Source organism: Trachemys scripta, chromosome 3 (genome assembly GCF_013100865.1).
Source record: "Trachemys scripta elegans isolate TJP31775 chromosome 3, CAS_Tse_1.0, whole genome shotgun sequence".
NCBI classification, from domain to species: Eukaryota; Metazoa; Chordata; order Testudines; family Emydidae; genus Trachemys; species Trachemys scripta.
In genome coordinates this window covers 98,654,120-98,679,129 of record NC_048300.1, presented here as the reverse complement: position 1 = coordinate 98,679,129, position 25,010 = coordinate 98,654,120, and the positions used below count along the sequence as shown (strand labels likewise).

The 25,010-nt window shown below is 42.8% G+C and overlaps 1 protein-coding gene across 4 annotated transcripts in view; it reads left to right on the top strand.

The window, feature by feature from the left end:
* Positions 1-25,010, top strand: part of PHACTR2 (phosphatase and actin regulator 2) — a 161,000-nt gene that overhangs the window by 105,799 nt on the left and 30,191 nt on the right. For 2 of the 4 annotated variants that reach the window (XM_034765497.1, XM_034765496.1), the window contains exons 4-8: positions 2,018-2,176; positions 10,663-10,896; positions 18,946-19,498; positions 22,162-22,358; positions 23,435-23,591. In XM_034765497.1, the coding sequence (XP_034621388.1) occupies positions 2,018-2,176; positions 10,663-10,896; positions 18,946-19,498; positions 22,162-22,358; positions 23,435-23,591 (1,300 nt within the window). Of the gene's footprint in view, positions 1-2,017; positions 2,177-10,662; positions 10,897-18,945; positions 19,499-22,161; positions 22,359-23,434; positions 23,592-24,179; positions 24,270-25,010 lie in introns of those variants that run through there. The other 2 variants (XM_034765499.1, XM_034765498.1) reach the window with 2 other exon arrangements.

Below are 25,010 nucleotides of genomic sequence, written 5' to 3'. Positions count from 1 at the left end.
AAGAACAGGAGTACTTGTGGCACCTTAGAGACTAACAAATTTATTAGAGCATAAGCTTTCGTGGACTACAGCCCACTTCTTCGGATGCATCCGAAGAAGTGGGCTGTAGTCCACGAAAGCTTATGCTCTAATAAATTTGTTAGTCTCTAAGGTGCCACAAGTACTCCTGTTCTTCTTTTTGCGTATGTTTTAAAGAGCAATCTAAAAGAAGACAGGATAGATGCTTGATGCTCTGAGAAAGAAGGCACACAGACAGGAGAGTAAAAGTTGGAAGGAAGGGAATGGTTAAGCAGGATGGAGAGGAGGAAGGGATGAGCACAGAGATGTAGACAGGTTAAAGAAATTGCCAGGTCTTTAAGGTGAGAATGAGAAGTCTGAACCAGATGTGGAAGGTGGTGGTGGTGGGAGGGGACAGCATGATAAAGGCAATCTGTGAGGGAGATAATTTTGGTGAGGCATTTTGTGTAGCTTAAAGAGTGAGGGAGGAAGTGGGAGGCCAGCCAGAACAAGTTTATAGCAGTGAAGGCAGCAGGTGAACAGCCTGCAGGGGAAGGTATTTAACTTTGGAGGTGGAGAGGCAAGGATGGATTTTTGTGACAGTCTCAGTGTAAGAAGGACAGAAGGAGAGACACAAGAGTCAACTATGACAGCATGGTGAAAAAGAAGATTGTGGAATTATCCACAGTAATGAACAAGGAAGGAAGAAGAATTTAAGAAAGTGGAGTTCTATTTTTGTCATGTTGAGTGGGAGCTGGTGTTTTGATAGCCAGAATGATACAATCAGAGTCATAAGACTGGGCAATGGGAGAGATCAAGGATAAAGACCAAGATTTGAGATTCATAAGGATGGTAAGAAAAACTATATAAGAGGATGAAATAAAGGGAAGGCAGGGTAGGCCAAGAACTGAATGCCACAAGACTCCAGCAGAGCAGGTGGAGGAAAGGAAGCTATTGGAAAAAGTCAACAAAACAGCATTTGGAGACAGAAGAAGAGAACTGAGATAGAAAGAGTAATAGAATCTTAGTAGGGAGAGAATTCAATAGGAGGAGAAAGGCAGCAGACACCTGAGAAGAAAGGGTAAAAGAGAAGGTCTTAGAAATGACCAGAAAGAACATTGTTGTTGATCTTAGTAAGGACAGAAGTGGAGGAGTGGAAATGAGACTGTAGTTAGTCAAGGACAGCATACGTAGATAACATCTTCCAGATGTTTGAAGGCAAAGAGTGTGGTGCAAGATGCACTGGAGGGAGGATGTGTGTGTAAAGGGAAGGTTCTTAAGAGGACTGAGGAAACCATAGTTAAATATTAGTAAGTAAAGATAATCTGTTGTAAGAGCTAGGGCAAAATTTGGTCTGCATAATCTTTATTACTTGTCTGATGCATGACTTAGAATTCATCTCGTCTCAAAGTTCAGTTTGAAGGGCTGGAAGTTGGAGGATAATAATCTGTGTTACTTGTTAACTGGGCACATGTGATCTGGAAGTCACAAACTCAGTGAATGGGGAGCCTTAAAACATACTATTACAGCAGGCAACCTTTCAGAAGTGGTGTGCTGAGTCTTCATTTATTCACTCTAATTTAAGGTTTCGCGTGCCTGTAATACGTTTAAACGTTTTTAGAAGGTCTCTTTCTATAAGTATATAATATATAACTAAACTATTGTTGTATGTAAAGTAAATAAGGTTTTTAAAATGCGTAAGAAGCTTCATTTAAAATGAAATTAAAATGCAGAGCCCCCCGGAACGGTGGCCAGGACCCAGGCAGTGTGAGTGCCACTGAAAATCAGCTCGCATGCTGCCTTCGGCACGTGTGCCATAGGTTGCCTACCCCTGTATTACAGAGTCACTTAGAGTAGAACTTCATCAAAATGTTTTATACATAAAATAAATTAATGTGAAATTGTGCTTTTCTTTCGTGGAAACTTAAAACCTGAAAAAGCACTGAGTTGACAACAAATGAAGAACTAGCTCTTGAGCAGGCTGTAAAATTGGATAACAGCTTTTTAATCTTCATTTTAGCTGGTGATGTAACAGTAAATTTTGAAACCTCAAATGGGCACACCATAACTATCAGTGAAGAAACCATCCAGGAAGAGAATGTAATAAAGACCACAGAAGACAATGGCTCTTTATCTGCCAAAGCCTCAGCTGTGGAAGGAAAAAAAGAAGATAAAAAAGGTAAATAAACAAATCCTTCTTATTCTCACAGACCTTTATGGGTCATAAAGGGGAAAGTGGTCTGAGCACAGAAGTGGAAGCCAGGAAGGTCTGATTTCTAATCCCTGACTCCAGTGCTGAGTCCATTTCTGGCTTCGGGCAAGTCTTTATTTCAGATTTTCCTTCTGTAAAATGGGGATAATAATACATAGTGTAAGAGTGCATCCTCACCTCATGGGTAACCCCTCATTGCCTATCACAGCATTGTACAGAGTCCTTGTCTCCTGCATCCTCTATAAAGCTGCAACTGTTTAACTCCCCTGCAGGGCATTCTTGGCTTGGCCTTCTGGTCAAGTCACATAAAAGTTTAAAGCCTTTCTAAGGAAGCATGAGTAAGTCCAAATGGAGGTTCAAACAAGTCTTCAAACGAATGGCCCTTCCATACCTCTCACTAGTTCCCCTGTTATATCCTGTCTGTTAAGCCCTAACCCAGGGCTTCTCCTCCGACTAGAGAGACCTCTCCATAACTGAGCTCCCTCAGGCTACTTATAAGGCCTAATGTTGCCTTCTCTAGGCAGGAGGTAATTAGTTAATCACTTCCCCTGCTACAGAGCATGACTAATTGGAGTTCTTCCCCTTGCCTTGCAGCTGATGGTGGTTAGGCCCCATTATACACACTCATTAGCGTTTCGGGATTGTTGAAGAAATTTGTTCATGTATACAATTTTCAAAAGTGCCCAAAGTGATTTATGAGCTTATGTCTCGGTGTCATAAGTAACTTGGGAAGCTAAGTCCCATAGACTTTCAATGCGTCTCAGCCACCTAAGTGTCTAAGTCACTTCTGAAAATTGAACTTAGGCTCCTAAGTTACTTACGAGCTTTGAAAATTTGATCCCATGTCTGTAAGGTACTTTGTAGAAGGCAAGATATACATGCTAAACATTATTATTTGGCCAAATCCTAAAGTCAGTTTAGCTTATACTGTCTTCACTCAAACGTCTATTGATTTCGTTAGGCGTTTGATGGAATAAGGAAGAGTGAACACTGAATGAGGGCCACAGGATTTGTCCTGTAATTGTTGTTTCTTTTCTAACATATTTGGTAATGCACACTGCTATTACATTGTCAGGAAAATTACTCTTGAATTACAACTTGTTTATTGGACTTTCCTGAAAAGTATCAGGAATGCAAAGGGTCAGGATCTATTTATTTCTGGCTGTTTGATTTAACAGCCTTTCCAAAATATTCTGGTAGGCTTTTCTAGTGAGAAGTGCTCCTCAGAAGGTTGAGTGTGTCAGTTCAGCTAATCACTCAAAAAGTTTGGATCCTTCTCCAAACTGTGCAAATCTTTTGGAGCTGCAAAATGTGGCTGGAAATCGAAGAACTGGCTTTCTTGTGAGATTTCCAGTACTTGCTGCCTTCAGTTGAGCCAGAAAAACAAGACCAGCCTTTCTTGTGGCATTTTGGCACATCCGGCTTCTGGTCCCAGCCAGGACTAGGAATACGTAGATTCAGTAGAATGGAAAATAATGGTAAGGGAAAACTTGTCGAAAAAGAGTTCAGGTTGATTTTGAGGCTGAAGATTGTCAATTATTATTTTATCCTTTTCTATTCCGGGGTTTCCCGTGAAACATTTAAGAGCAAAAGAACATTTTATTTTAATTGTGCTTTGATCCTACATGGCTGGTCCTGCAGAATTTAGAGTTCTAGTTAAAATGGAAGGCTCAACGTCTGCATATGTTTGGTACCTTCTGTACCGACTGTGACTACTTTGTAGAGAGCCACTCCAAACCCTTGCCATAAAAGCTATCTGAGAATAGAAGAATAAATAATTATGATACCTCTTCTCTCCAATTCCTCTGAGAAATTGAAATGCATTGGGGAAGAGATGTAATAATAACAAGAAAAGTGGGATTTTGATCTTCTAGCTTCAGTAAAGTTTTAGTAATATTACATAGGGGATATAAAGCACTTTGAATTTGAATAGTACGATGGAAATATTAGAGGGCCAATCCTGCAAGAAGTGGTGAACGCTCTGAGCAAAAGCAGTCTATAAGCCCATTGCACTTCACTGGAGTTACTCTTGACTTACACCACATTAAGTGAGAGGACAATTGGGCCTATTGATTTCAGTAGGAGTTTAAGGCAAATGACGTGCTCATGGCCTCAGAAAGAGCCTGTGTCAGAACTGGAATTGCAATGCGGAAGTTCCTGGCTCACTGTCCTATGCCCAGGTCATGGAACATGCCACTCTCTCTGATCACAACTCTCACTCCGTCATAAGAATCAAGATATGAGAGAGTCAGAGTTAGCTAGAAAATTCAGGGGTAACGTGTTCAGGAAGTACAATCCCATGGCAGATGCTCTTAAGCATTTTAGAGGTACTGTACATGTGAATAAATCTTAAGAGAGTTTTTGCCCACTTGACATGCATCTGAGGACTGGAGGCAGGATTAATTCCTTTCATTTAGTATCAGGGCATACTTCAGTAATCAATATTGACAGACCAAAGTGTTTTTAAAAAATCATGAGATTAAAAAAAATGTGGAGGGTTCTTTCTACCTGTCTTCTGGATTTTGAGCCTGTAAAGTTCATGTTTTCAAGTTTTCCCCACAACCAGGAGGGCTAGGAACTTTTCAATCAATCAATAAATAAATAAATAGTGAGATTCTTATATGACTCCAGGATCTGGGGCTTTTAAGAAAAACAACAAATATCACAACACTCTCAGTAAAATTGCAAGAGTTGGCAACACTGTAGAAAATGGAATATGTTAGGAGTTAAAGGAAGAACCATCCCATGGTGATGTGTAGAGTTAGAGAAACAGGGGCAAACAATAGATTGAAACATACAATGTAAAATGAGTTAAGCAAAAGTGTGTGAAACAAAAAAAAACTTCCAAGCTGTCCTGTGTGCTGCCAAACAATTCTTTAAACTATAAACCCATCTGCTGCTTGTCAATTTACAGATGCTTCTCACATTTTGTAAAAAAAATTCCCTTTGGCAACTTAATAATGTAACTGTTGCTATTTGAAATAATGATGTGGTGTCAGTCATCCAAGTGGCATGTTTAAAAGGAAATTCCTCCCTGGCATAAGGATAATGAGGAGCTGCTGACAGTTTTTACATACAACGGGTAATTGATTATTCAGCCTTTGCAGATGAGAAACCTGGATCTTGTTATAGATCATTTATTTACTCTGTGACTTCCAAAGTTTTTTTAAAAGGAAAATGACCCAGCACCTTTCAAAGAAAATGAAGAGCTTAATTATGGCTGTCCTGTGTAGGTACATAGAGTGGAGAAGAGGGCATAGGGAGCTTCTAAGTACCTCCCCACTCCAGTTCACCCACACAGAAGGTAGATGTAATTGGGTTGCTGAAGCTATGGAAGTGCTAAGCAGGGAGATTGCCAGTGTGGCTCCAGATTGGGCAGCGGTCTGGAGGAGGGATATAGCCATGGACTTGTGCTTTCCCCTCCCCTTCATGTACACTGTCCCACCCCTGGACAGGGAGCAGCACTAGGGAGAGCACAGGCTACACTTGTGGTAGAAAAAGTGTCAGAATTGTAACTGCTAAGGATGATCTTCATCCTCCCTTCCCTTCCCTAAGCACCCCTAAGGCAGTGTGCTTACTCCTCACTACACAGCATAATACCTCCGGTGCCCCTGGCAGGATTACTCTTTCTTCTCCATCTCTGGCTCACTGGCTTAGTTTAGAACCTTAAGCATACCGTTCGGTTTAGTTTACAAAACTGATGCAATCTGTTTTTATCTCAGCTAGTTAATTTCACACTTCATGGTTATCTTGGGCTTGAGGAAATATTTGGCTGAATACCCAGGAGCAAGATAGTGATGGGAATGGGAGCTGAGAAGTTTAATTTTGCAGCCTGGTAGCCAGCCGTGATTATTAGTGCTGTGAAAAAGAATAGTAATGTGGGAAGCCAGGGCTGTGTTCTGGATGCTGTGAGACTGAGCACAAGCTTCTGAAATGTTCCTAAGCATTTACAGTAGATCAGCTGAACAATGCAGTGTGTTCTGGTGGATTTCTGCATGTCCCCCACTGCAGGAAATTTGCCTGTTGATTTCCAGCTGGATTTCACAACATCTGTGGGTCTTTTTCCAACGGAGAATTCTATTCCAAGCTCTAAGTTTTAACTCATTGTGATGCAGCTTCTTACCCCTTCTATTTGTCCACCGATCTATCATCTCCCTTTAACTTAGTCTTTTATTTGAGCATGTAAGCCAGTGGGCTAACTCTCTGGTCCAGGCATGAAAAAAACACTCTCCAGCCACAGATTTTCAGTTCTGTTTTCTTCAGGGCTTTGGTTTCTTCAGAATAAAACTATTTAACACAAGTTCAACATATCAACCACATCCTTTCCCCCTTTCCCCCTTTCCCAGAGACTTCTGCAGGGTCCTATCTACCCTTTGGGATTCCAGACCTGCGGAGCCTGAGTCAAGGCAAGCCTCTCTGCTTCCTTCTCATTCATAACTTGCTCCCTGCAGAATTACACTCTGCAGACCAGTCCACTGAGAGGCATATGTAAACTAGCCTCTCTCCCCTGACCCAAAGACTCCTGCAGATTCCTTCCACAAGGCCTCTTGCACACTGTGCTGCTGATACAAGTGGTGACAAAGAGTTAGAGGTCCACAAGTGGCTACCCCCATGTTCTTAATTAACTATGTCAATGCTCTGTACACAAGCAGTCATAGGGAAAAATCCCTCTTCTCACAGCAGTTTCATTTTTGCAGTAAGCTGTGAGTTGCAGCTCTATCTGTTCTCTCTTCCTGAGCCTGCTGTGTTGTTGTTTCCTTGTGGTGCTCCTGTAGCATTAGAAATAATACTACTAGAACAGTATGAGATAATGCTGTGATAGATTGAGAAAAACATTGGTCTTTCATTAGTAAATATCCCTAGCAATTAACAACAAGTTAACAGTAAATTTATGAATATGCAGGGAGTTGTTTCTAAACATTATGGCCAGAATTTTCAGAAGGATTCGATAGCCACCATTGGGACCCCGGTTTAAAAAGACTTCAGTTACCACTTACCACTCAAAATAAATAGTCACATTTTCAAAAGAGCTCAGCATATTTGGGTATCACGTCCTTTTGAAAATCAGGCCACAGTGTCACAGTAAGAACTGCTGGATGGTGAACATTTTGTAAACCTGGACATCATTTAGGTGTCTACACAGCAGGAGCAGCGCTTTCTCTGGCTCTAGTTGTGGGTGCTCAGCATCTGAACATCTGGCCCTTATGAAAATCTATTCTAAATATAAATGCAGTATTGATTGAAGCTCTGAATGAGGCATTAACATTTGCTTTGTTTTTGTTTGTTTTTAAAAGGATAATTGATGGGTGGATTGCCTTGGTCCAAGTGATTTGCTCACTGTCCGAATCTGTTACAAGGTGATAGTGACTAAAAGTTACTCCCATCTGATGGCTGTTTCAGGTCATTTTATAAAAAGAACAGGAGTACTTGTGGCACCTTAGAGACTAACAAATTTATTTGAGCATAAGCTTTCGTGGGCTACGAATACTCCTGTTCTTTTTGCGGATACAGACTAACACGGCTGCTACTCTGAAACCTGTCTTTATAAAATGAGTTGGTCATCTTGGTCCAGTTCCTAGTGGACAGATGTCCAAATCAGAAAACAGCACCTCCTAGCTGGTGCTGGTATACCGTTGAGATGGGTATGGAGAAACAGATAGATAGAGTTGGCTCTGATGGCTATTGCTGTTGTCAGTCTCAGCTGAGGTGTCAAAGAATGAATAGTCATGAAGATTAAGGGCTAATGTACAAGCAGAATCACACTGGGGGACTCAATTAAGAACATAAGAATGGCCATACTGGGTCAGAGCAAAGGGCCGTGTAGCCCAGTATCCTGTCTTCCGACAGTGGCCAGTGCCAGGTGCCCCAGAGGGAATGAACAGAACAGAATCATCAAGTGATCCAGCCGCTGTCGCCCACTCCCAGCTTCTGGCAAACAGAGGCTAGAGACACCATCCCTGCCCATCGTGAAACAAGCTCAGAAACAGTTTCCTTACCTTGTAAAATGTATTTTTTAAGCTTTCTCCCCACTTTTTTTAGTAGTTTACATTACAGTAGTGTACTGTATTTGCCTTTTTTTTTTTTTTTTTTTTGTTGTTGTCTCTGCTGCTGCCTGATTTTGTACTTCCAGTTCCAAATGAGGTGTATGGTTGACTGGTCAGTTCGTAACTCTGGTGTTCGTAACTGAAGTTCTACTGTATGCAAAAAGAGATGTGACATGGTTAAAGTGATGGACTAGAGAAATGATCCTTGCAGCAGCATTCTGAATAGATATGATTGGGGCAAGATTGCACTCATCAAGACCAGAGAAAAGGATGCTGCAGGAATTGAGATGTGAGACAATGAGATTTCTAGTTGTGTGGCTGGATAGGAAAGGCCATATCTAAGAGATGGTGTCCAAAATGAATCTGCAAGGCTTAGATATAGCCTGGCTGTGTGGGTGAAGGTAATGTCCAGGTTACAGACCTGAGTAACTGGTTGCCTGACACAGATCTACGTGTATGTGCCTGTCAGTGTAGAAGCAATTTGAGAAGAAGGGGTACCATCCTTCTGTCCTGTATATTAGATTTTGTCTGGCCACAGCTCACTGGAAACCTCCCTATGCTGATCACATCTCATTTTGGCTAATCAGTTTTTCTTATAAATCATAAGATAAACACCACAAAAGCTGACCAGTGACTGTGGTATTAAAGACCAATCTGTTTGTCTGCTTCCTGAAGGCAGCATGGAGCTAATGGAAGATATTTTATTAATTGATTTAAGTTCTGCACCCTTAGTCCAGAGCTGGGGGAAGAGAAACTAATGATTTTTTTAAATGGCTGACTTCAGAAAGGGTCCAGTTGGTAGTTTCACTGAAGCAGCCATAGGACTGAAATCTCTCATCTGATTTTTCTCTCCCACTGACAGCATCCACAGCTTCTGTCATAATCTTGCCTTTTAAAAATAGGTGGGCTTCCTTCATATATCTTCTACTGCTGTCCTGATACTTTCGTCCATTGCATCAAAGCAGAAGCCATCATCAAAGAGAGAAGCTGGGAAGAATTTTGAGGCAGATGCAAAGGTGCTGTAAGGACTAGATAGCTATGCACAGAAAATGTTCTATAAAAGAGGAGAGGAAAGTTTAATAAATATATCTCCTTCTCCCTGAGTGCGTCTGATCCAGGAACAAGAAGCAAGAGAGCAGAGAGATAGTTCAAGGGGTCAGTGAGCAGAAGTAGCCCTCAGTTTAATAGTTGTAAAAGGTTGTTATAATAGTGTATCAAAAGCATTAGCAAGAACAGCCAAGTCCATAATGTTGTAAGCTTAGGCTGGAAATAAAGAATGACAAAATCAACAGTTAGTGTAAAGTGATTGTGCTAGATAACCCAGTAAGTGAAAAGGAATGAACTGTTTGTCTTCATTCCCACAACATGTGAGAACAGATAAGTGTGCATGCTGTGTGTAATGATGACCAATGACACATTGGGCTCAAGTTCACCATTGCTAGACCATAGCCTGGGTCCTAATCCTGAGATAAAGCAGTGTAATTGTTGTCTAACACGTTATTTGTCTTTCATCTACTAATCTTTACAGTGAAGAAATGCTGCTCATCTTTTGGGAATGGATTAGAGATGTAATAACCTAGAGGGTAGAAGGCAGGACAAAGAGATCCAGAAATGGCCACTTGACATGCAGAGAGTGTGGTTCTAATATGAACTTAATTGTAAGAGCTGGTACTGATTACCAAAAATAGTTACCTCCAATGTCAAAGGTAGCTATTTTCAGAAATACTTTAACATTTTGCTCCTATACTGTCAGGGCTGGCAGTCACAATCAGAGTCAGTGCAAGGGCAGATGAATATTCCCATGCCAAATAACATTCCATTTAGTTTGGCTTCAGTTCTGCCTGAAGAATAGAAGTACCGTGAGGAAGATACCCGAATAAAGTTAGCATTTCTAGCAAACAAGCTGTGGCACAGGAGAAGGAGCTGCTGCAGCTGAAATTTCCAGCCACTGCCAGGTTTGGTAAGCACTGAACCTGTGACTGTGGAGATGCCCCAGTTTACAGAACAGTCACAAATTTAATACAGGACTATATGGTTTGCTGCTCTCAAGGAAAGGAAAAAGAACCTCAGGGAATTTGTTTGAGGGGAAAATGGAGCTCCTAGATTCTAACACTGACCAAGCTGTAGTTAGCAGGCCAATCAGTGCTACTGCAAGTCAAGGGTAGAACTCAGAAAACTATGGGATAGATTAAAATTGAGAGAAGCAGGGTAAGTGCCCCATCCTCCATAAAAAGGTCTTCAGTTGAGACCTAGTGTAACATTTAATTGGGGTGGGGCATTGTTATTAAATAAGAGAAGAGGAACTCTCTTCCAATTCCCAAGAGGTTGAGCAGCAGCATCTAGCTTGTCATTGCATTTACATTGTGTATGTCCGTGTCAGTCGGCTTCTGTTCACTTTCTTCTTTATAGAGCGCACTGTTAACTGTCCTGAAAAACCGGCATCCCATGCTCCACCGCCGCCTAAGTCTAAGCCTAAACCTAAAAAAGCATCAATACCTCCAAAAACTGTTACTGCTGCTGCCACCGCCACCAGCCATAAGAGTAATGAAGCACCTCATGTTAAAAAAAAAGTCAAGGCTCCTGCTAAGCAGCCCCCTGTCCCACCTCCCAAGCCAACAGGTCACGATTCAAATCGAGGAGCTGGTGAGTACTGGATAGGCAGTGCCAGAATGGTGGGTGCATGTGCATGGGGATGCTTGTACTAGTTATTCTCTGTGTAAATTGTAATTACTAATGAATCTACACCTTACTAGCTCTCCATTGGGCTCATGCTCCTCTGAAAATGGAGAAATCACTTTGCTGTCTAACTTCTGTATATGTAAGATTAAGTGTTATACGGAGGTGATGTAGAATACCCAGTTAACAGCAAAAAATGAGGGTAGAGGTGTTGGGAGAAGCTGCAGGGGAAAGGGTGAGTTCCAAGACAAAATTTATCTTAGTTACTCCCCAAAAATATTGCTCTGGGAAATGTATCACTACATATTTCTCCTGGAAATAACTAAATTCAATAAATTTTACAAGACTACAAGCTCTCTTAAGAGGGCAGAATCTAAAACCACTAAATTAGCCCTAAAGACTGTCAAATATATTTGCCTCTAGGTGCTAGAATGGATTACAGCTCATTGAAAAAGGCCAACTATTCCCTCAGTTGATTGATAGTTTTCAAAGATACAGAATACCCTTATCACGACAAAATATGCTGCCAGATAAATCACAGATATACCTACCCACTGGGATACTGCTTACTATCATTTAGCAATGATATTGTAAGCAGTCAAGCCTACAACCCTAATAGCCTTTGACTGAGAGTGGTTATAAATTATAGGATGACAAAAAAAATTAAAACCACCAGAAGGCAATTAAAACACTAGTGAGTTTATAATCAGTGCACTTTGTTTATGCACTAGGCCAACTGGAAAGCTCATCCAATGCCTGCATTTTTCTCTCCAAATCTATCACCATTGATAGATTGCAAATGTTGGCAGGTTTTGTATTTGAAGCATGAAAGAAGAATCCTATTGAAGACACTACAAAGCTGCTAAAGTTTTGATAGTTGCGTTGCCAGAAAATGTCTCATTCATGAACTTGACATTAACTACACCAGTTACCTAAATTTTCACTTTTGCCGTTAACCCAGAATGCATTGCTTGTACTTCACATTCAGGTGGAAAACTAAGTTCTTACAGGGTTGGGAAACTTTCTGAAAAGGTAAAGCAAATAGATTTTTATAGAAATAAAGCAGTGGATTCAGGTGAAGAAGGTGATTAGATCCATATTTTGAATTCAGGTAAATAATAATTATCTTATTTGTTTACTTAAAATAGGTGCTATCCTGGGACCGGATTCTGTCTCAGTGGTGGTACTCCTACTCCTGGGGGGGATTCTGTGCCAAAGAATTAAAAATTCTGAGCCAAAAAATTAAAAAATACGGCAAAATTCTGCAAATTTTGTCAAAATAATGCAATATAATCACACCAGTTTCAATTGTTTTGGGTAAGTTATTTAAACTACAATACAGGAAAAAGGTCACAATAACTATTCAGCATTTCCTAAACACATGAAAGTTAAGTTACAAAACTTGGTAACTAATACCCTGCATTCCAGTTATAATCCTGGATTTTCATTTAAATTACATTACAGAACACCAAACAGGGAAAAAAAAAAAAAAAAGTAGAATGTCATTTTAAATTGCTCAGGCTTTCACACATGAAAGTCATACAGTTTTGCTAATCATTGTCCTGGACCTAGCTGGGTACTTTGGGAACTGCTTGGTTCTGATTGTCCTGACATTTTATTGACTGCTTGGTAAATGTTTTATTTTCCCTCAAAAGTCCGCCCCCCCCCTTTTTTTTTTTAATGGGTAAGTAAAAATCTAACCCCATTGTGCCACTTTGGCACAGGAAAAAAAGTGAGAAAGCTCATAGATCTTCCTAGCTCATTCCCTTAGGGCATGTCTACACTTGCCATTTAAAGCGGAAAAAGTCCCTTTTTTGCACAAAAACCATGGGAGCGTCTACACTTGCCAATGACTTTTTACAGTGAAATTCAGAAGTTTCATCGCAAAAAGAAAATCACCTTCACGAGAGGCATACAGCCAGGGCCGGCTCCAGGGTTTTGGCTGCCCCAAGCAGCCAAAAAAAAAAAAAAAAAAAAAGCCGCGATCGCGATCTGCGGCGGCAATTCAACGGAAGGTCCTTCGCTCCGACCGGGAGTGAGGGAACGTCTGCCGAATTGCCGCCGAATAGCTGGACCTGCCGCCCCTCTCTGGAGTGGCCGCCCCAAGCACCTGCTTGCCAAGCTGGCGCCTGGAGCTGGCCCTGCGTACAGCTCTTACCAGTGATGCTTTTGCTGTGATGTGCAAGTGAAGACATGTTCTTCCTGTTTACACAGCTTTTAGCCTCTGGAGGATATCCCACAGTGCCTACGTGACCACTCTGGCCAGCAGCTCTGCTGCTCTGATGCCAGGTAAACAGACGTCCACCCCTTCCCCTGTAAAGCCCCAGGAACTTTGAAACTCCCCTTCCTGTTTTCTTGGCAAGTGCTCACATATCTGGCCAGGTGACAATGCCTGCTCCACAGAGCAAATGATCCCTTGCTTGGAGCAATGCTGAGTAACTGGAGCTGATCAATGTTTAGGGAGAGGAGGCTGTGCAGGGACCCCGGATGCCCCGTGATCACCCCCTCCCTTCCCACAAGACCCATCCTCAAACTGGAGAGAGCTGCACTGTGGGATAGCTGCCCTAGAACGCTGCTCTCAACTGCGATGGAAGTGCTGCTAATGTAAACACTGTCTGACACCTGAGGAATTAAGTGAGTACACAAACCAGCGCTTTACTTTCAGCGGTTCCCTATCACCAGTGAAATTTACAGCACAAAAACTCTGCAAGTATAGACATACTCTTACTGTCATTTATAAGGCTTTCCATCATTCTGACAATGTAGGGGCCTTAAAACTTCTACAGGTTTTTATGTTCCTGGGGGAATTGACTGGGAATGGGAACAGTTAACTAACAATAGAATAATTAACAATGTTACTGTGCACACAGGTTGCTACATTTCTTCTTCAGAGAATGAGCTCAATTAACCATCAACAGGAACATTAACAAAATATGGGGTTTTTTACAAAAGCTATTTTCTTTAACTTAAAAACAAACAATTTTCATTAACATGATACTAATATTTAATTAAGTGTTTTTTCAATTCTCAAGAAGTTACATTTTACTAGGCAGGCAGGCTGCTACACTTCTGCCTCGGGGACAGAGCCTTCCTCCTACATAACAAAAAGATCTACCCTCCTCTACGCCCCTCGAGCCGCAGTATCAAGAGAGAGGGACAGAGTCTCTCTTGCTTGTTGGCCAGCCCCGCCCCCTGACGGTGATCAACATCTCCCCTGCAGGCACACATGCCCAGTCCCCCTCCCTCTGCAGTGATTTGCGTCTCTGAAGCTGCTCCAGGCATGCTGGAACAGACATGTGTCCCCCCGCAGATCTTTTGCATTTTTCTGCACGGAGGCCACAGAAATATGCGGGCCATATGAATTCTGCGCCCATCTGTCAGGAGTAAGTAACTCCATAAAATTATTGGGATTGCATGAGTATAACTGAAAGATGCATTTGATCTTTTGTCTATTACAAAAGATAGTGTGCTAATAATTTATTTCAACATTAGGTATATCATGTTCCTTTAAAAGATGGTAGATACTAATTTATCTGTTTTACACTGGTGGTTTTGAAAATATTTAGCACACTATACCTATTGTAAGGCCCAAAGTACACTTATGGCAATACATATAAATAGAGCTGGTTGAAAATAGGGGGTTTTCCATCACAAATTATGATGAAAATAGAAAAAAAAAATCTTTTAAATGTTCCATGGAAAATGTCAATTTATTTAAAAGTGAAATATCTTATACAAAAATGGCAGTGCTAATGTGGTGCCTCATGGGAGTTGTAAGGTTCCCTGGTTGGACTACTTCTCCAATGAGGAACCATGGTCATGCCTCTTGGAGAGGAGAGGCAATGCATCATGGGAATCCCCAGCCATGATACATCTTAGAATATATAGTCCAGCCAGGGAGCCCAGCCCATGGAGGAGAATGGGGACATGAGTCAACTGAACTTCAGTTCCTATGAGGCACCATGGCAGTATTTCCAAATTGGAAAAAAAAAATCAGGTTTTAGCTGAACTATTTTGTTTTTTTGATGAAAAATGGAAATTTTCCATGGAAAGCAAACATTTTTCACACACACACAAAAAAATGTACTTAGTTGAAAAGCCAATTTTCCATCCAAAAAATAGTTTTGATGGAAAATTTTCAGCCAGCCCTAACAATGACAAGAATGGTAATACTTCTGACCCAGCTGAAATTGGGCAGGAGAAGTCACAGGGAAACACTCTTGCAGGTTTTCCAGCCTGATTTCAAGTCCAGAGGGGTTCTAAGAAAGAGAAGATTTTTCAATACCCTCACCTTTATTAACCAGTGACAATTATAGATTGATTGTATATTATGTTGGGATTTTTAACTTTAAGCATGTGTCTAGCCCCACTGATTTCAACCCTGTGCTTAATGCTTTATTGGATAAAGCCCTTTGCTGGATCTCAGCATCTTGCAGGATTAAGCCCTTTGTAAGCACTCCTCACCGTCACAGAGAGGTTTCTACTAAATATTGTGCAGGAATAAGATACTATTTGTTTCCATTGCAAGTTCCCACTTCTGCCTTTAAATTTTTTTTTTTATTTTTATTGATTGATTTGTAAATTAGTCACCCCTAAAGCTCTGCTCATATGCAATACCTGCTTTACAGTGAGATCCTGCTTTTATGCATGTTACAGCTAGTTTGTGACATAAAAAAAGCAGCAAGTGATTTGCGAAATGTCACAAAGCTGAGTCTCTGCAGATTTTTCCAGGTGCACTGCTCATCACCCTATACCAGAGAACTTTCTAAATGTCTGTACCCCATAAAATTGTGTTAGAGGAGAAAATGGCATAATAGGCTTTCTCTGTTATTTTCCTGTTTCAGATTTCATACAGCCTAAGCATGGAAGCAGTTTTTGTATCATGAGCTTATTTCACTGTAATAAGTTTGGCCAATAGCTGTATTTTGGTTCCCATCATAATCTGCTGTTTTAAAGATACAGTTAAGTGAATTTCTGTTACACATTGTTAGCCTTCTGTTCTACTCTGTAGAACGGGGGTGGGCAACTTTTTGGCCCTAGGGCCACATCGGGTACAGAAATTGTATAGAGAGCCGGGTAGGAAAGGCTGGGGGAGGCTATGCCTCCCCCAAACAGCGAGGCATGGCCTGGCCCCTGCCCCTTATCCAGCCCCCCAAAACCCCCACCCCCATCCAACCCCTCTTGCTCCCCATCCTTGACTGCCACCCCAGGACTCCCGCATCCTATCCAAACACCCCTGCTCTCTGCCCCCTGAGCATTCCCCCGGGAGGCCCATGCACCATCCAATCCCCACCCCCTGACCGCCCCTTGGGGCCCCCCGCTCCCTATCCAACCCTCCCTGCTCTCCCCACCCCACATTACCTGTGGCGTGGGGGAAAGGGGGCTCAGTCCTTTCCCTGTGTGTTTCCCCTGCTCGTTTGGCTGCTCTCCCTGGAAGTCGGGCAGGGCTCGTTCCCTGTCTGGGCTAGGCTGCTGGGGATAGAGGCCAAGCATGCTGGGGGTGGGGAGAGGGGCCTGGCTTTCTCTGCCCCTGTCACTGGCAGCAGGGCCCAGGCCCCTTGAGCGCCCCCCTGCAATCCTCCTGTAACACCCCCTGCTCCCCGTCCCCTGACCGCACCATCCTGGAGCACCAGGTCTGGTGGCGCTATAGAAGTGCCGCCCGGCTGGAGCTGCAGCCACGCGGCCCAGGCACTGGGGGAACTGTGACTGTGAGGGAGGGAGGGGAGCAGAAGGGGAAGGGCCAGGGGCTAGCCTCTGCCCCACCCACCACGCTGCCAGGGAGTTGGGCTGGCTCCTCCGCGAGCCTGTTCTCACCCCTCTCCCTGACAGGAAGCCAGAGAAAGGGGTCCTGCGGGCCGGATGTGGCACGCGGGCCATAGTTTGCCCCCGTCTGCTGTAGAAGGAAGGTCTGGTGACCATCTGGCCTAGTGGTCAGCTCATGACTTCACAAGTTCTGCCAGTCTAGTCATCCCAGAGGGAGCCCCAGCTGCAACCTCATTACCCCCTCATGTTCCAGTTGCTCCATCACTATAAAGGAGCTGGGGGGGAAGGCAACCTGGGGGGGGAGGCAACATGGGGGGACACCCCACACACACACTCCAACAGGTATCAGTGCAGGGCCCCCAGGAGTCTCTCAATGTGGCCAGCCCAGTTACTGAGTTATCCCAAAGTATGTATCCCCCCGGTCATTTCCTATCAGTCTGATGCTCCTCAGTTTGGGGCATGGTTGTGGGCTAAGCAGACTGACCTCAGTCTCTTACAGTATGTCTACACTGCAACTAAAAGCCCGCGGCTGACCTGTGCCAGCTGGCTCAGCCTAAGGGGCTGTGTAATTGTGGCATAGATGTTCAGGCCTTGGCTGGAGCCCAGGCTCTAAGACCCTGTGAGGTGGGAGGGTCCCAGAGCTTACCCAAGCTCTACAATTAAACAGCCCCTCAGCCTGAGTCCCAGGAAACCAAGTCAGCTAGCATGGGCCTGCCCTGGGTGTCTAACGGCAATGTAGACAAGTCCTCAGTGTTCAGTTCAGTTAGTCAATCTGCTTCAGGGCTTTCAACTCTCAAAGAGCAAGGGAACCCAAATCCCCCTTCACAAAGCTGTTGCCACTCCCTGCACAGTTCTCAGCATCAGCCTTGTTTCTTGGTGCCACATGCAGTGCAGTTAATTCTCTCACCCCCTTTCTTCTGGGCTGCCAATGTCCTTAAAATGTTCCTCCATTGGGAACATGCTTTGCATTTGTTGAGGAGCAGGGCCTCCTAGAACAGTATTGCTCTATTTCCCTCCCTGGTTCAGTGTGGGGCCTGTTGACCCCATTCCATACTTGGAATGTTAATCCACTGATCTGTTATGTGATTCTTTCTTAAATGCTCCCATTCACTGTCTCAATTTTAATGCATTTCCCCTGACAACAAAAGTGTTTGACTTCACTTTAATCAAAGTGTTTTGATTAAAAGGATTTAATTGTATGTTGTTGTTTTTTTAAATAAGAGTCAGAATTCTTGTATTCTGTCCCAGCTTAGCCACTGACTCATTGTGTGACCTTGGGCAAAACAGCTAGATGTGCCTCAGTTTCCCCATCTGTAAAGTGGGGGAGAAAAGCCTTACAAGAACATTGCAAGACATAATTGGATGATATTGATAAAGTGCATTTAGATATTTCATATGAAAGGTGCTATGGAATGGCAATAAACATGATAGTCTATAATACTCTGACAAAAAAATGTAATAGGAAAGGTTAGTTGTAAAGATCATTAACTTTAGCTGCAGACTAACTGGGATTATTTGTATCTTTTGGTGGCCAGCATTGTTTAGAAAAGAGGGACTAGGGAAGTTTTCACTGGAGCTCGTTCTTCACAGAATGCATGCAACTAATTCTCACAAATGCTCTATGTGCATGTACATCTACAGGAGGATGTACAATCATGCTTTAATGATTGTGAAACAAGACTTATACACAGACATAGTAACATTTTCAAAAGCCCCTAAATGATTTAGGAAACTAAGTTTCATTTTCAAGAGTGACTTAGCACTGATATGCTTAAGTCCCACTGAAAGTCAGTAGCTCGTAAGTCTCTAAGTCACTTTTGAAAATGAGACAGGCTTCTGTCACCCAAGCACTTCTGAAAATTTGTCCTGATGTGTAGCTAGCTATTCAGTCAGAACAACTGTGTTATTATTTTAAACAACTGGATTTTTAAGATTATTACCAGGCATTGACCTAGTGGTCACCACAGAGTGATGACAGTCAGGATCTCTAGCCTCAGCTCTAACGACCCTGGGCAAATACTTACACCTTCTGCCTCTACCCACCTCTAAAACTGGAAGTAATAAGACTTACCTACCTCACAGGGGACTTGTGAGGACCAATTAGTTAGCTGATGTTTGTCAAATGCTTAGACTTATAGAAGTACTAAGTACAGTTATTTTATTATTAAAATATCAATTCAAGATACAGTTCAAATGGTTTTAAGGAAAACTGCATTTCTGAGGTTGTAAAATGTTTGTCTTTTCTCATTTTAGCTAGCTCCTCTCACGTAAAAAAATTACCCGTCTCCAAGTCATCTTCTTCACAATCTCCTTCATCCACATCATCTCATCCAAAAGCCTCTAAGGAGACAGCACCTAGTAAAACGGGCACATCAGGGACTTCCAGGGGCAAGAAAAAACCCGGGAAGCAGTCAACCCCACGAACCCGTGCAGATGGGGACATTTCTTCCACCTCCAATGCAGCAGCAAACAGTTTAGAAACAAAGGTGGAAAACTCTCAGCCAGAGCAACCTCCCGTCATAATTTCTGAATCTGAAGCTACAGACCAGCAGAACACACTGATTGTCCCTCCTCCTCCCACTGCTCCTCCTCCTCCACCGCCGCTGCTGCCTTCCTCTCCTTCAGCCAGTCAGTCCACTGACTCCACAGAAACACCAGATGTACCCATTAGCACCGAAGCAGGCCTGTCTGTCCCAGGCTCAGATTCTAATCCTCTTCTCCAGACCGAACATGAAACAGACAATGAAGACCTTAGCAGTATCGCCCTAGACAATAGCCTGGATAGGAGTGAAGAAAATACAACATGGTAAGACTCTACTGTCATTTATAAGCAATAAGGTACACAGCGCATTGCTAAGGGTGGCGAAACTATTCAGATAAAATAAGGAATGCTCTCAGTCTTGTACCTTTGCCTAACACTTGAATTAAACCTATCAGATCCAAAACTTTAGTTAACTTGTTTTTCATTATTATTCATTTTCACTTGCCTTTACACTTCCATGTCCCAGGCACAACCAAAAGTAGAAGTGGCAAAATATATGAACAAAATTCAAAAATGCTTTCCCAACATAACCAGAACGACATTTGCAATAGCAACTGCTCCCCTCTGCCACCCTTTTATAAGAATAATAATATAAAAAAATAATACCCGAGCAGATCTTTCTATCAACCAGAAAGGAAGAAGAATCAGAGACTCTATAAAGTCCAGAAGGGACTTCACTATTGCCATTCTGCATAAAAGGAAGGGGCCCAAATATTACAGTGATGGGCATCAATACCAAACCCTAAATAACCTTCCCCCAAGGCCCTGCCCTTGCACCACCTCTTACCCCAAGGCCCCACCTCCCATTTGCTCCTGTCTGCCCCCCCATAGCTCCCCAACTTTTAAAAGTGATGGGGCCATGGCCCCCTGCCCCTCCCCCACTGCCCCCCCGTTCTGGTGCCCCTGAACCCAGTCACTGTCAGCATTAAACAGTGTTAAACAAGGTCTGTGGTTTGGTATCCAGAAACCTTAGCCTGCTTAGTACCATGGCAAGCACACCGTTAAAAATCATTCAACCTTTTATCAAAGATACAGAGAAGAAGGAAAAACAGTTAAAGCACCGAAAATGTATATCAGTGGTTCTCAAAGCCGGTCCACCGCTTGTTCAGGGAAAGCCCCTGGCAGGCCGGGCCGGTTTGTTTACCTGCCACATCCGCAGGCTCAGACGATCGCAGCTCCCACTGGCTGCGGTTCACCGCGCCAGGCCAAAGGGGCTGCGGGAAGTGGCGCAGGCCGAGGGATGTGCTGGCTGCCCTTCCCACAGCCCCCATTGGCCTGGAGCGGTGAACTGCGGCCAGTGGGAACTGCGATCGGCCGAATCTATGGACACGGCAGGTAAACAAACCGTCCAGGCCCGCCAGGGGCTTTCTCTGAACAAGCTGTGGACCTGCTTTGAGAACCACTGATGTAAAGTATTAAGAAAGGCTTTCATTTTAACAACGTCCCTTCTCCCCTTTCCCTTTAGCTGGAGAAAATTTAGAAGGAAACCTCCACCTCCCCACCCTTTGTTTGACAGTCTCTGAGATGGTATCGAAGATGGCAATAATTGTCCATTTGGGGAGAAGAGAAGTTAGTTGAGATGAGCTGGAGCTGCTGTTGGTATTGCTATTTTTAAAGTCCAAAACTGGGGAAAGGAAAAGCAGTGAGCTGAGATGGGCTGAAGCTGCTGTTGTAGCTACTGTTGTTAAAGTCTGATCCGGTTTCATCTCAGGCGGTGTTTGGGATTCATCTGGGGCGGTGATGTTTCTGGGTCCCTCTCTCTGGCCCAGTCTTGTCAAAATATCCCTTTGGATTAGGATGAAGAAGATCTGGGGGGGATCCCAGCATATGGTGGAGTTGGCAGCCATGAGGGTAAAGCTCACTCCAGTAACCTCCATCTATTCTTCCATTCTCCCCTCCCCGCCCCCAAGTCTCTTTCTTTATTTAAAAAAAAAGGGGGGGGGGGGAGAATGATGGGTGGAATAGCCCATCCCTTCATTATTTTGTCCACCAATTAGGCCTAGTATCCGACACACCAATTTTGGTTCATTAATTTCTGGCTCTACAGCTTCTGATTTTACCAACCATGATTTCAACAGAGTCCTTGAATCATATCAATGTGGTCTTTTCTTTGTTTGGACTAATTTAGTGTCTATGTCTGGTTCTCTTGCACTTGTTTATAACACTCATTACTAAAATCAACTTGACCAACTTTTCATCAACATTTGTTATTTTAGGTTATTGTAATGTCTTATGGACTGAGCTCACAATTAGGGTAAACTTGTCAGCCCCATTTTCACAACAGTGCTCTGTTTTCCTCACAAGAGAAATCAACATCATTCACAACCACACTAAGCAGTTCTAGTTTCTGCACTTAGGTGGCATAAAGGGGCTGTAATCCAGATGCTAATCACCAGCAAAGAATTCCCCTGGCATAGAGGAGCTCCCGGATAGCGCATCTGTGCCATGATCAAGCCCCTGTGCCTCTGCCCTTCCCCCTCATCCCACACAGAGGGTAGAAGGGCAGTGGGCATGGGGCAGCTGTGCTCAGTTGCCCCAGTTCTCCACTGATTTAGGCTCCATTAAGTTACACAAGTGGTGTAACTTAGAACTATCTGGTAGCAGCAGTAAGTGATGGAGTCAGGCTTGCCTTCAGATCAGGGAGCTGGAACTGACCCTTTTGTATCATCCCATCCCCCTACATCAAGCAGACTTCTGGCTCAGGAGAGAATCTCCCGTATACTGTATACATCTCCAATTGTTGACTGTTAATACTTTTTATGTATTACTGGTGCAGCTCATCAAGACCATTCGCATCTCTTTATATATAAGATTAAGTCAGTCTGAGTAAAATAGCTTGTATTTTCATGCTTGCTTATCCAGGCAGTCTCCTTTTGGTGTTGTGTTGCTTACTTTAATGTTACAGCATCTTTATTATGTATCAACAGTTCAGTTACCAAAGAAGACCAGGAAGAGGAGACTCCTAACCTAGCAAGTCCTCAACCAACAGAAGAACCTCCTGAGCCTATGGCCAGTCCGGAAAGTGAGAGCAGCAAAGAGAGCCACACCAGTGACTCCGATTCAGATGGGCCAATACTCTACACTGATGATGACGATGACGACGACGACAACACAAGTGCAGAAAGTAAGACAATTTAAAGAGGGATGTGTGGGGGAGAGATGGTCACTTTATATGAATGGCAAAAGTATCCCATCAGTGAGCAGGTAGTTTAACAGCTATTTTCTAGAAGAGATTCCTTCATCTTTGGTTAGGGACTTCTCAGGCATTTGACTCTCTTAGCACAGATGATACACTGTGTGTGTGAAAGTTTTGAAATTTCATCTGAGTGACCTATCTTGGAATGATCAGGAGGAAGCTGTTTGTCACCTTGCTGAGTTGGGATGCAGGGGAACTGCAGTCTCGGTTACACGATTGCTTGAGTATTTCATTCATTTGGCCATTGGTCCAATACAAGGCAAGCAGTATTAAAAATATTATTTATAGGGGTCCGGTGTAGCTCAGTGGATTTCTACTGAGATTGGGTCCCACTGTTAATTGAAGTATATTGGTGGGGCAGTGTTGGGAGGCATGCATTGTCATTGTTCATGCTGTATCTGGTTTTTGGATGAATAGATGACTACAGCCCCCAGAGCTTTCCATCTAAAATACTTTACAAGCACTAAATGCACTTTTAAAAAATGGATTTTATCTTCTGTGATAATTTAACAAATTAGGTAATGTCTGCAGAGTGCTTTGAAGATGAAAAGCACTGTAAAAGTGCTAAGTAGCATTAAAAAAATGAGGAGGGGGAGTGAGGGAGAAGAGGAGAATTAGACTGAACAGTGTAAGGCTTAAGAAAAGCAGTTTGCTAAACATGTTAAAAAAGGAAATAAAGTAACATGTAATGTATCAGATTTCAGGGAACCTCAAGCCCAGATTTCTCATTTTTATCATATCAGTTCACAGAAGATGGGTGAAGCTTGTAAATTCACTCACTATCTTCTAACATCTTAGCTGTCAGCTTGTTCTTTTCTGAGTCCTTCAGCCTTTTATCGTCATGAGCCAAGTTGAAACTATTTTTCTTCTGGTGGTCATTAAAATTCCTCTTTTGCATGTGGAAAAAGAGGCTGTTGTGGGGATGTATTAAAAGTTCTTGCTGATCGTTTGCAGCTGTAACCTGAGTGTGAATGAACTGTCTATCCCCCTCCTTTTTTCCTCAGGCTCTTTGGCAAGTAAAATCCGTCGTAGGGATACTCTTGCTATCAAACTTGGCAACAGACCATCTAAAAAAGAATTGGAAGACAAAAACATCTTGCAGCGTACCTCTGAGGAGGAGAGGCAGGAAATCAGACATCAGATTGGAACGAAGCTAGTGAGGTATCCATTGCAATCTGAGGGTGGGTTTGGGAGGTAGGGAAAAAAACAAGAACATTGGCATCACATCTTAAATGCAGCCACGGTATTTGGTGCAAGATATTCTGGGTTGCCAGGTCTGTGAGCACCTAATATATTCTTATGATGTGAACTAAATTATTTTGTGCACTTGAGAGCCAGATAAAAAACGTTTTATTCCTTAACGGTAGGTGTGGTGCATCATGTGTGTAGAACTCATGGGGCACGATCCCTTTAATAATAATCTAGGCGTGTGGTTCTTGCCACAGGTGTCCTGGCCAAATTCCAACTCCAGTAATCATATTGTGCTTACCTACATTTCCTCCATAGGTTAAACTGAATACACTGTTCTTAACTTCTTGTCCTTAACTTCTTGCCTTGCGTAGTATTGGTGGTACTGACGTGCTCCACTCCAGAGGTGGCTGCATTTTGGCCATGGATAATAGATTATTAAGCCACCTTAGTGGCTACATGGTTATGTTCATGTAGAGCTTTACACTCAAAGGGGAGTGTAAACCTGTGAAATCACTATGAAGTTTAACACTTATTCTTATCAAACTTTTAACATTTCAGTCAGCACCTGGCACTTTTAAGGGTCTGATTCAAAACCCATTGAAGTCAATGAAAGTCTTGAGACCTACTGATGAAAAACACTATATAAGAGCTAGGTATTATATTATTTTATATTATTAATATTGTTATTATTCAATGGGCTTTGGATCAGGTCCACATTTTCTATGTACTTTTCACAATGAGTGATTGCTAAACAGATTAAAATCACTCATTTTTAACCCTATCTGCCTTTGTTCAAACTCTATAAGCTGGAAATAGTCATGCGCACACTTGAAAATTTGTACATAACCAGTCCTCCATTGACATAGGCTACTTAATATGTATATACAGTTAGTGCAGCTCATTGCCTTAACAGATTTCTTCTCTACAATGCAAATCAATGTGTTTGTGGGCAACTTCCATTATTCAATGCCAGTCCCCTGTAGCTACATCTCTCCTGCTTCTCTTGCCAGAAAGTCCATCCTGCAGAGCTCAGCTGCTCAGCCCCATTCTCCAGCCTTCCTCTGTGGCTCCAGCCCCTCACTGAAGCTTCGTGCACTCGCTCACCCTGTCTTTGCCCCTTCCTTCCATTTTCCCACAGACCTGCTAAGATTATCTAGTGCAGGTTCCCAATCAGATGGACATGATGAGATTAGTTATGCCAGTGATGCTCCCTGGTGAATCATAGGAGGTTTACTAGACAGAGAAGCTGCCTCTGAATCTTCTAACTTTCACAGATACCCAATGTTAACTTTCCTGTTGAAATGTCTCCTGCTTCTTTGCAGCCCAGAAGTGAATTTTTTTAGTAAATTTATGACAATATTAGCCATGTTTTATAGGATACAAGCCTGA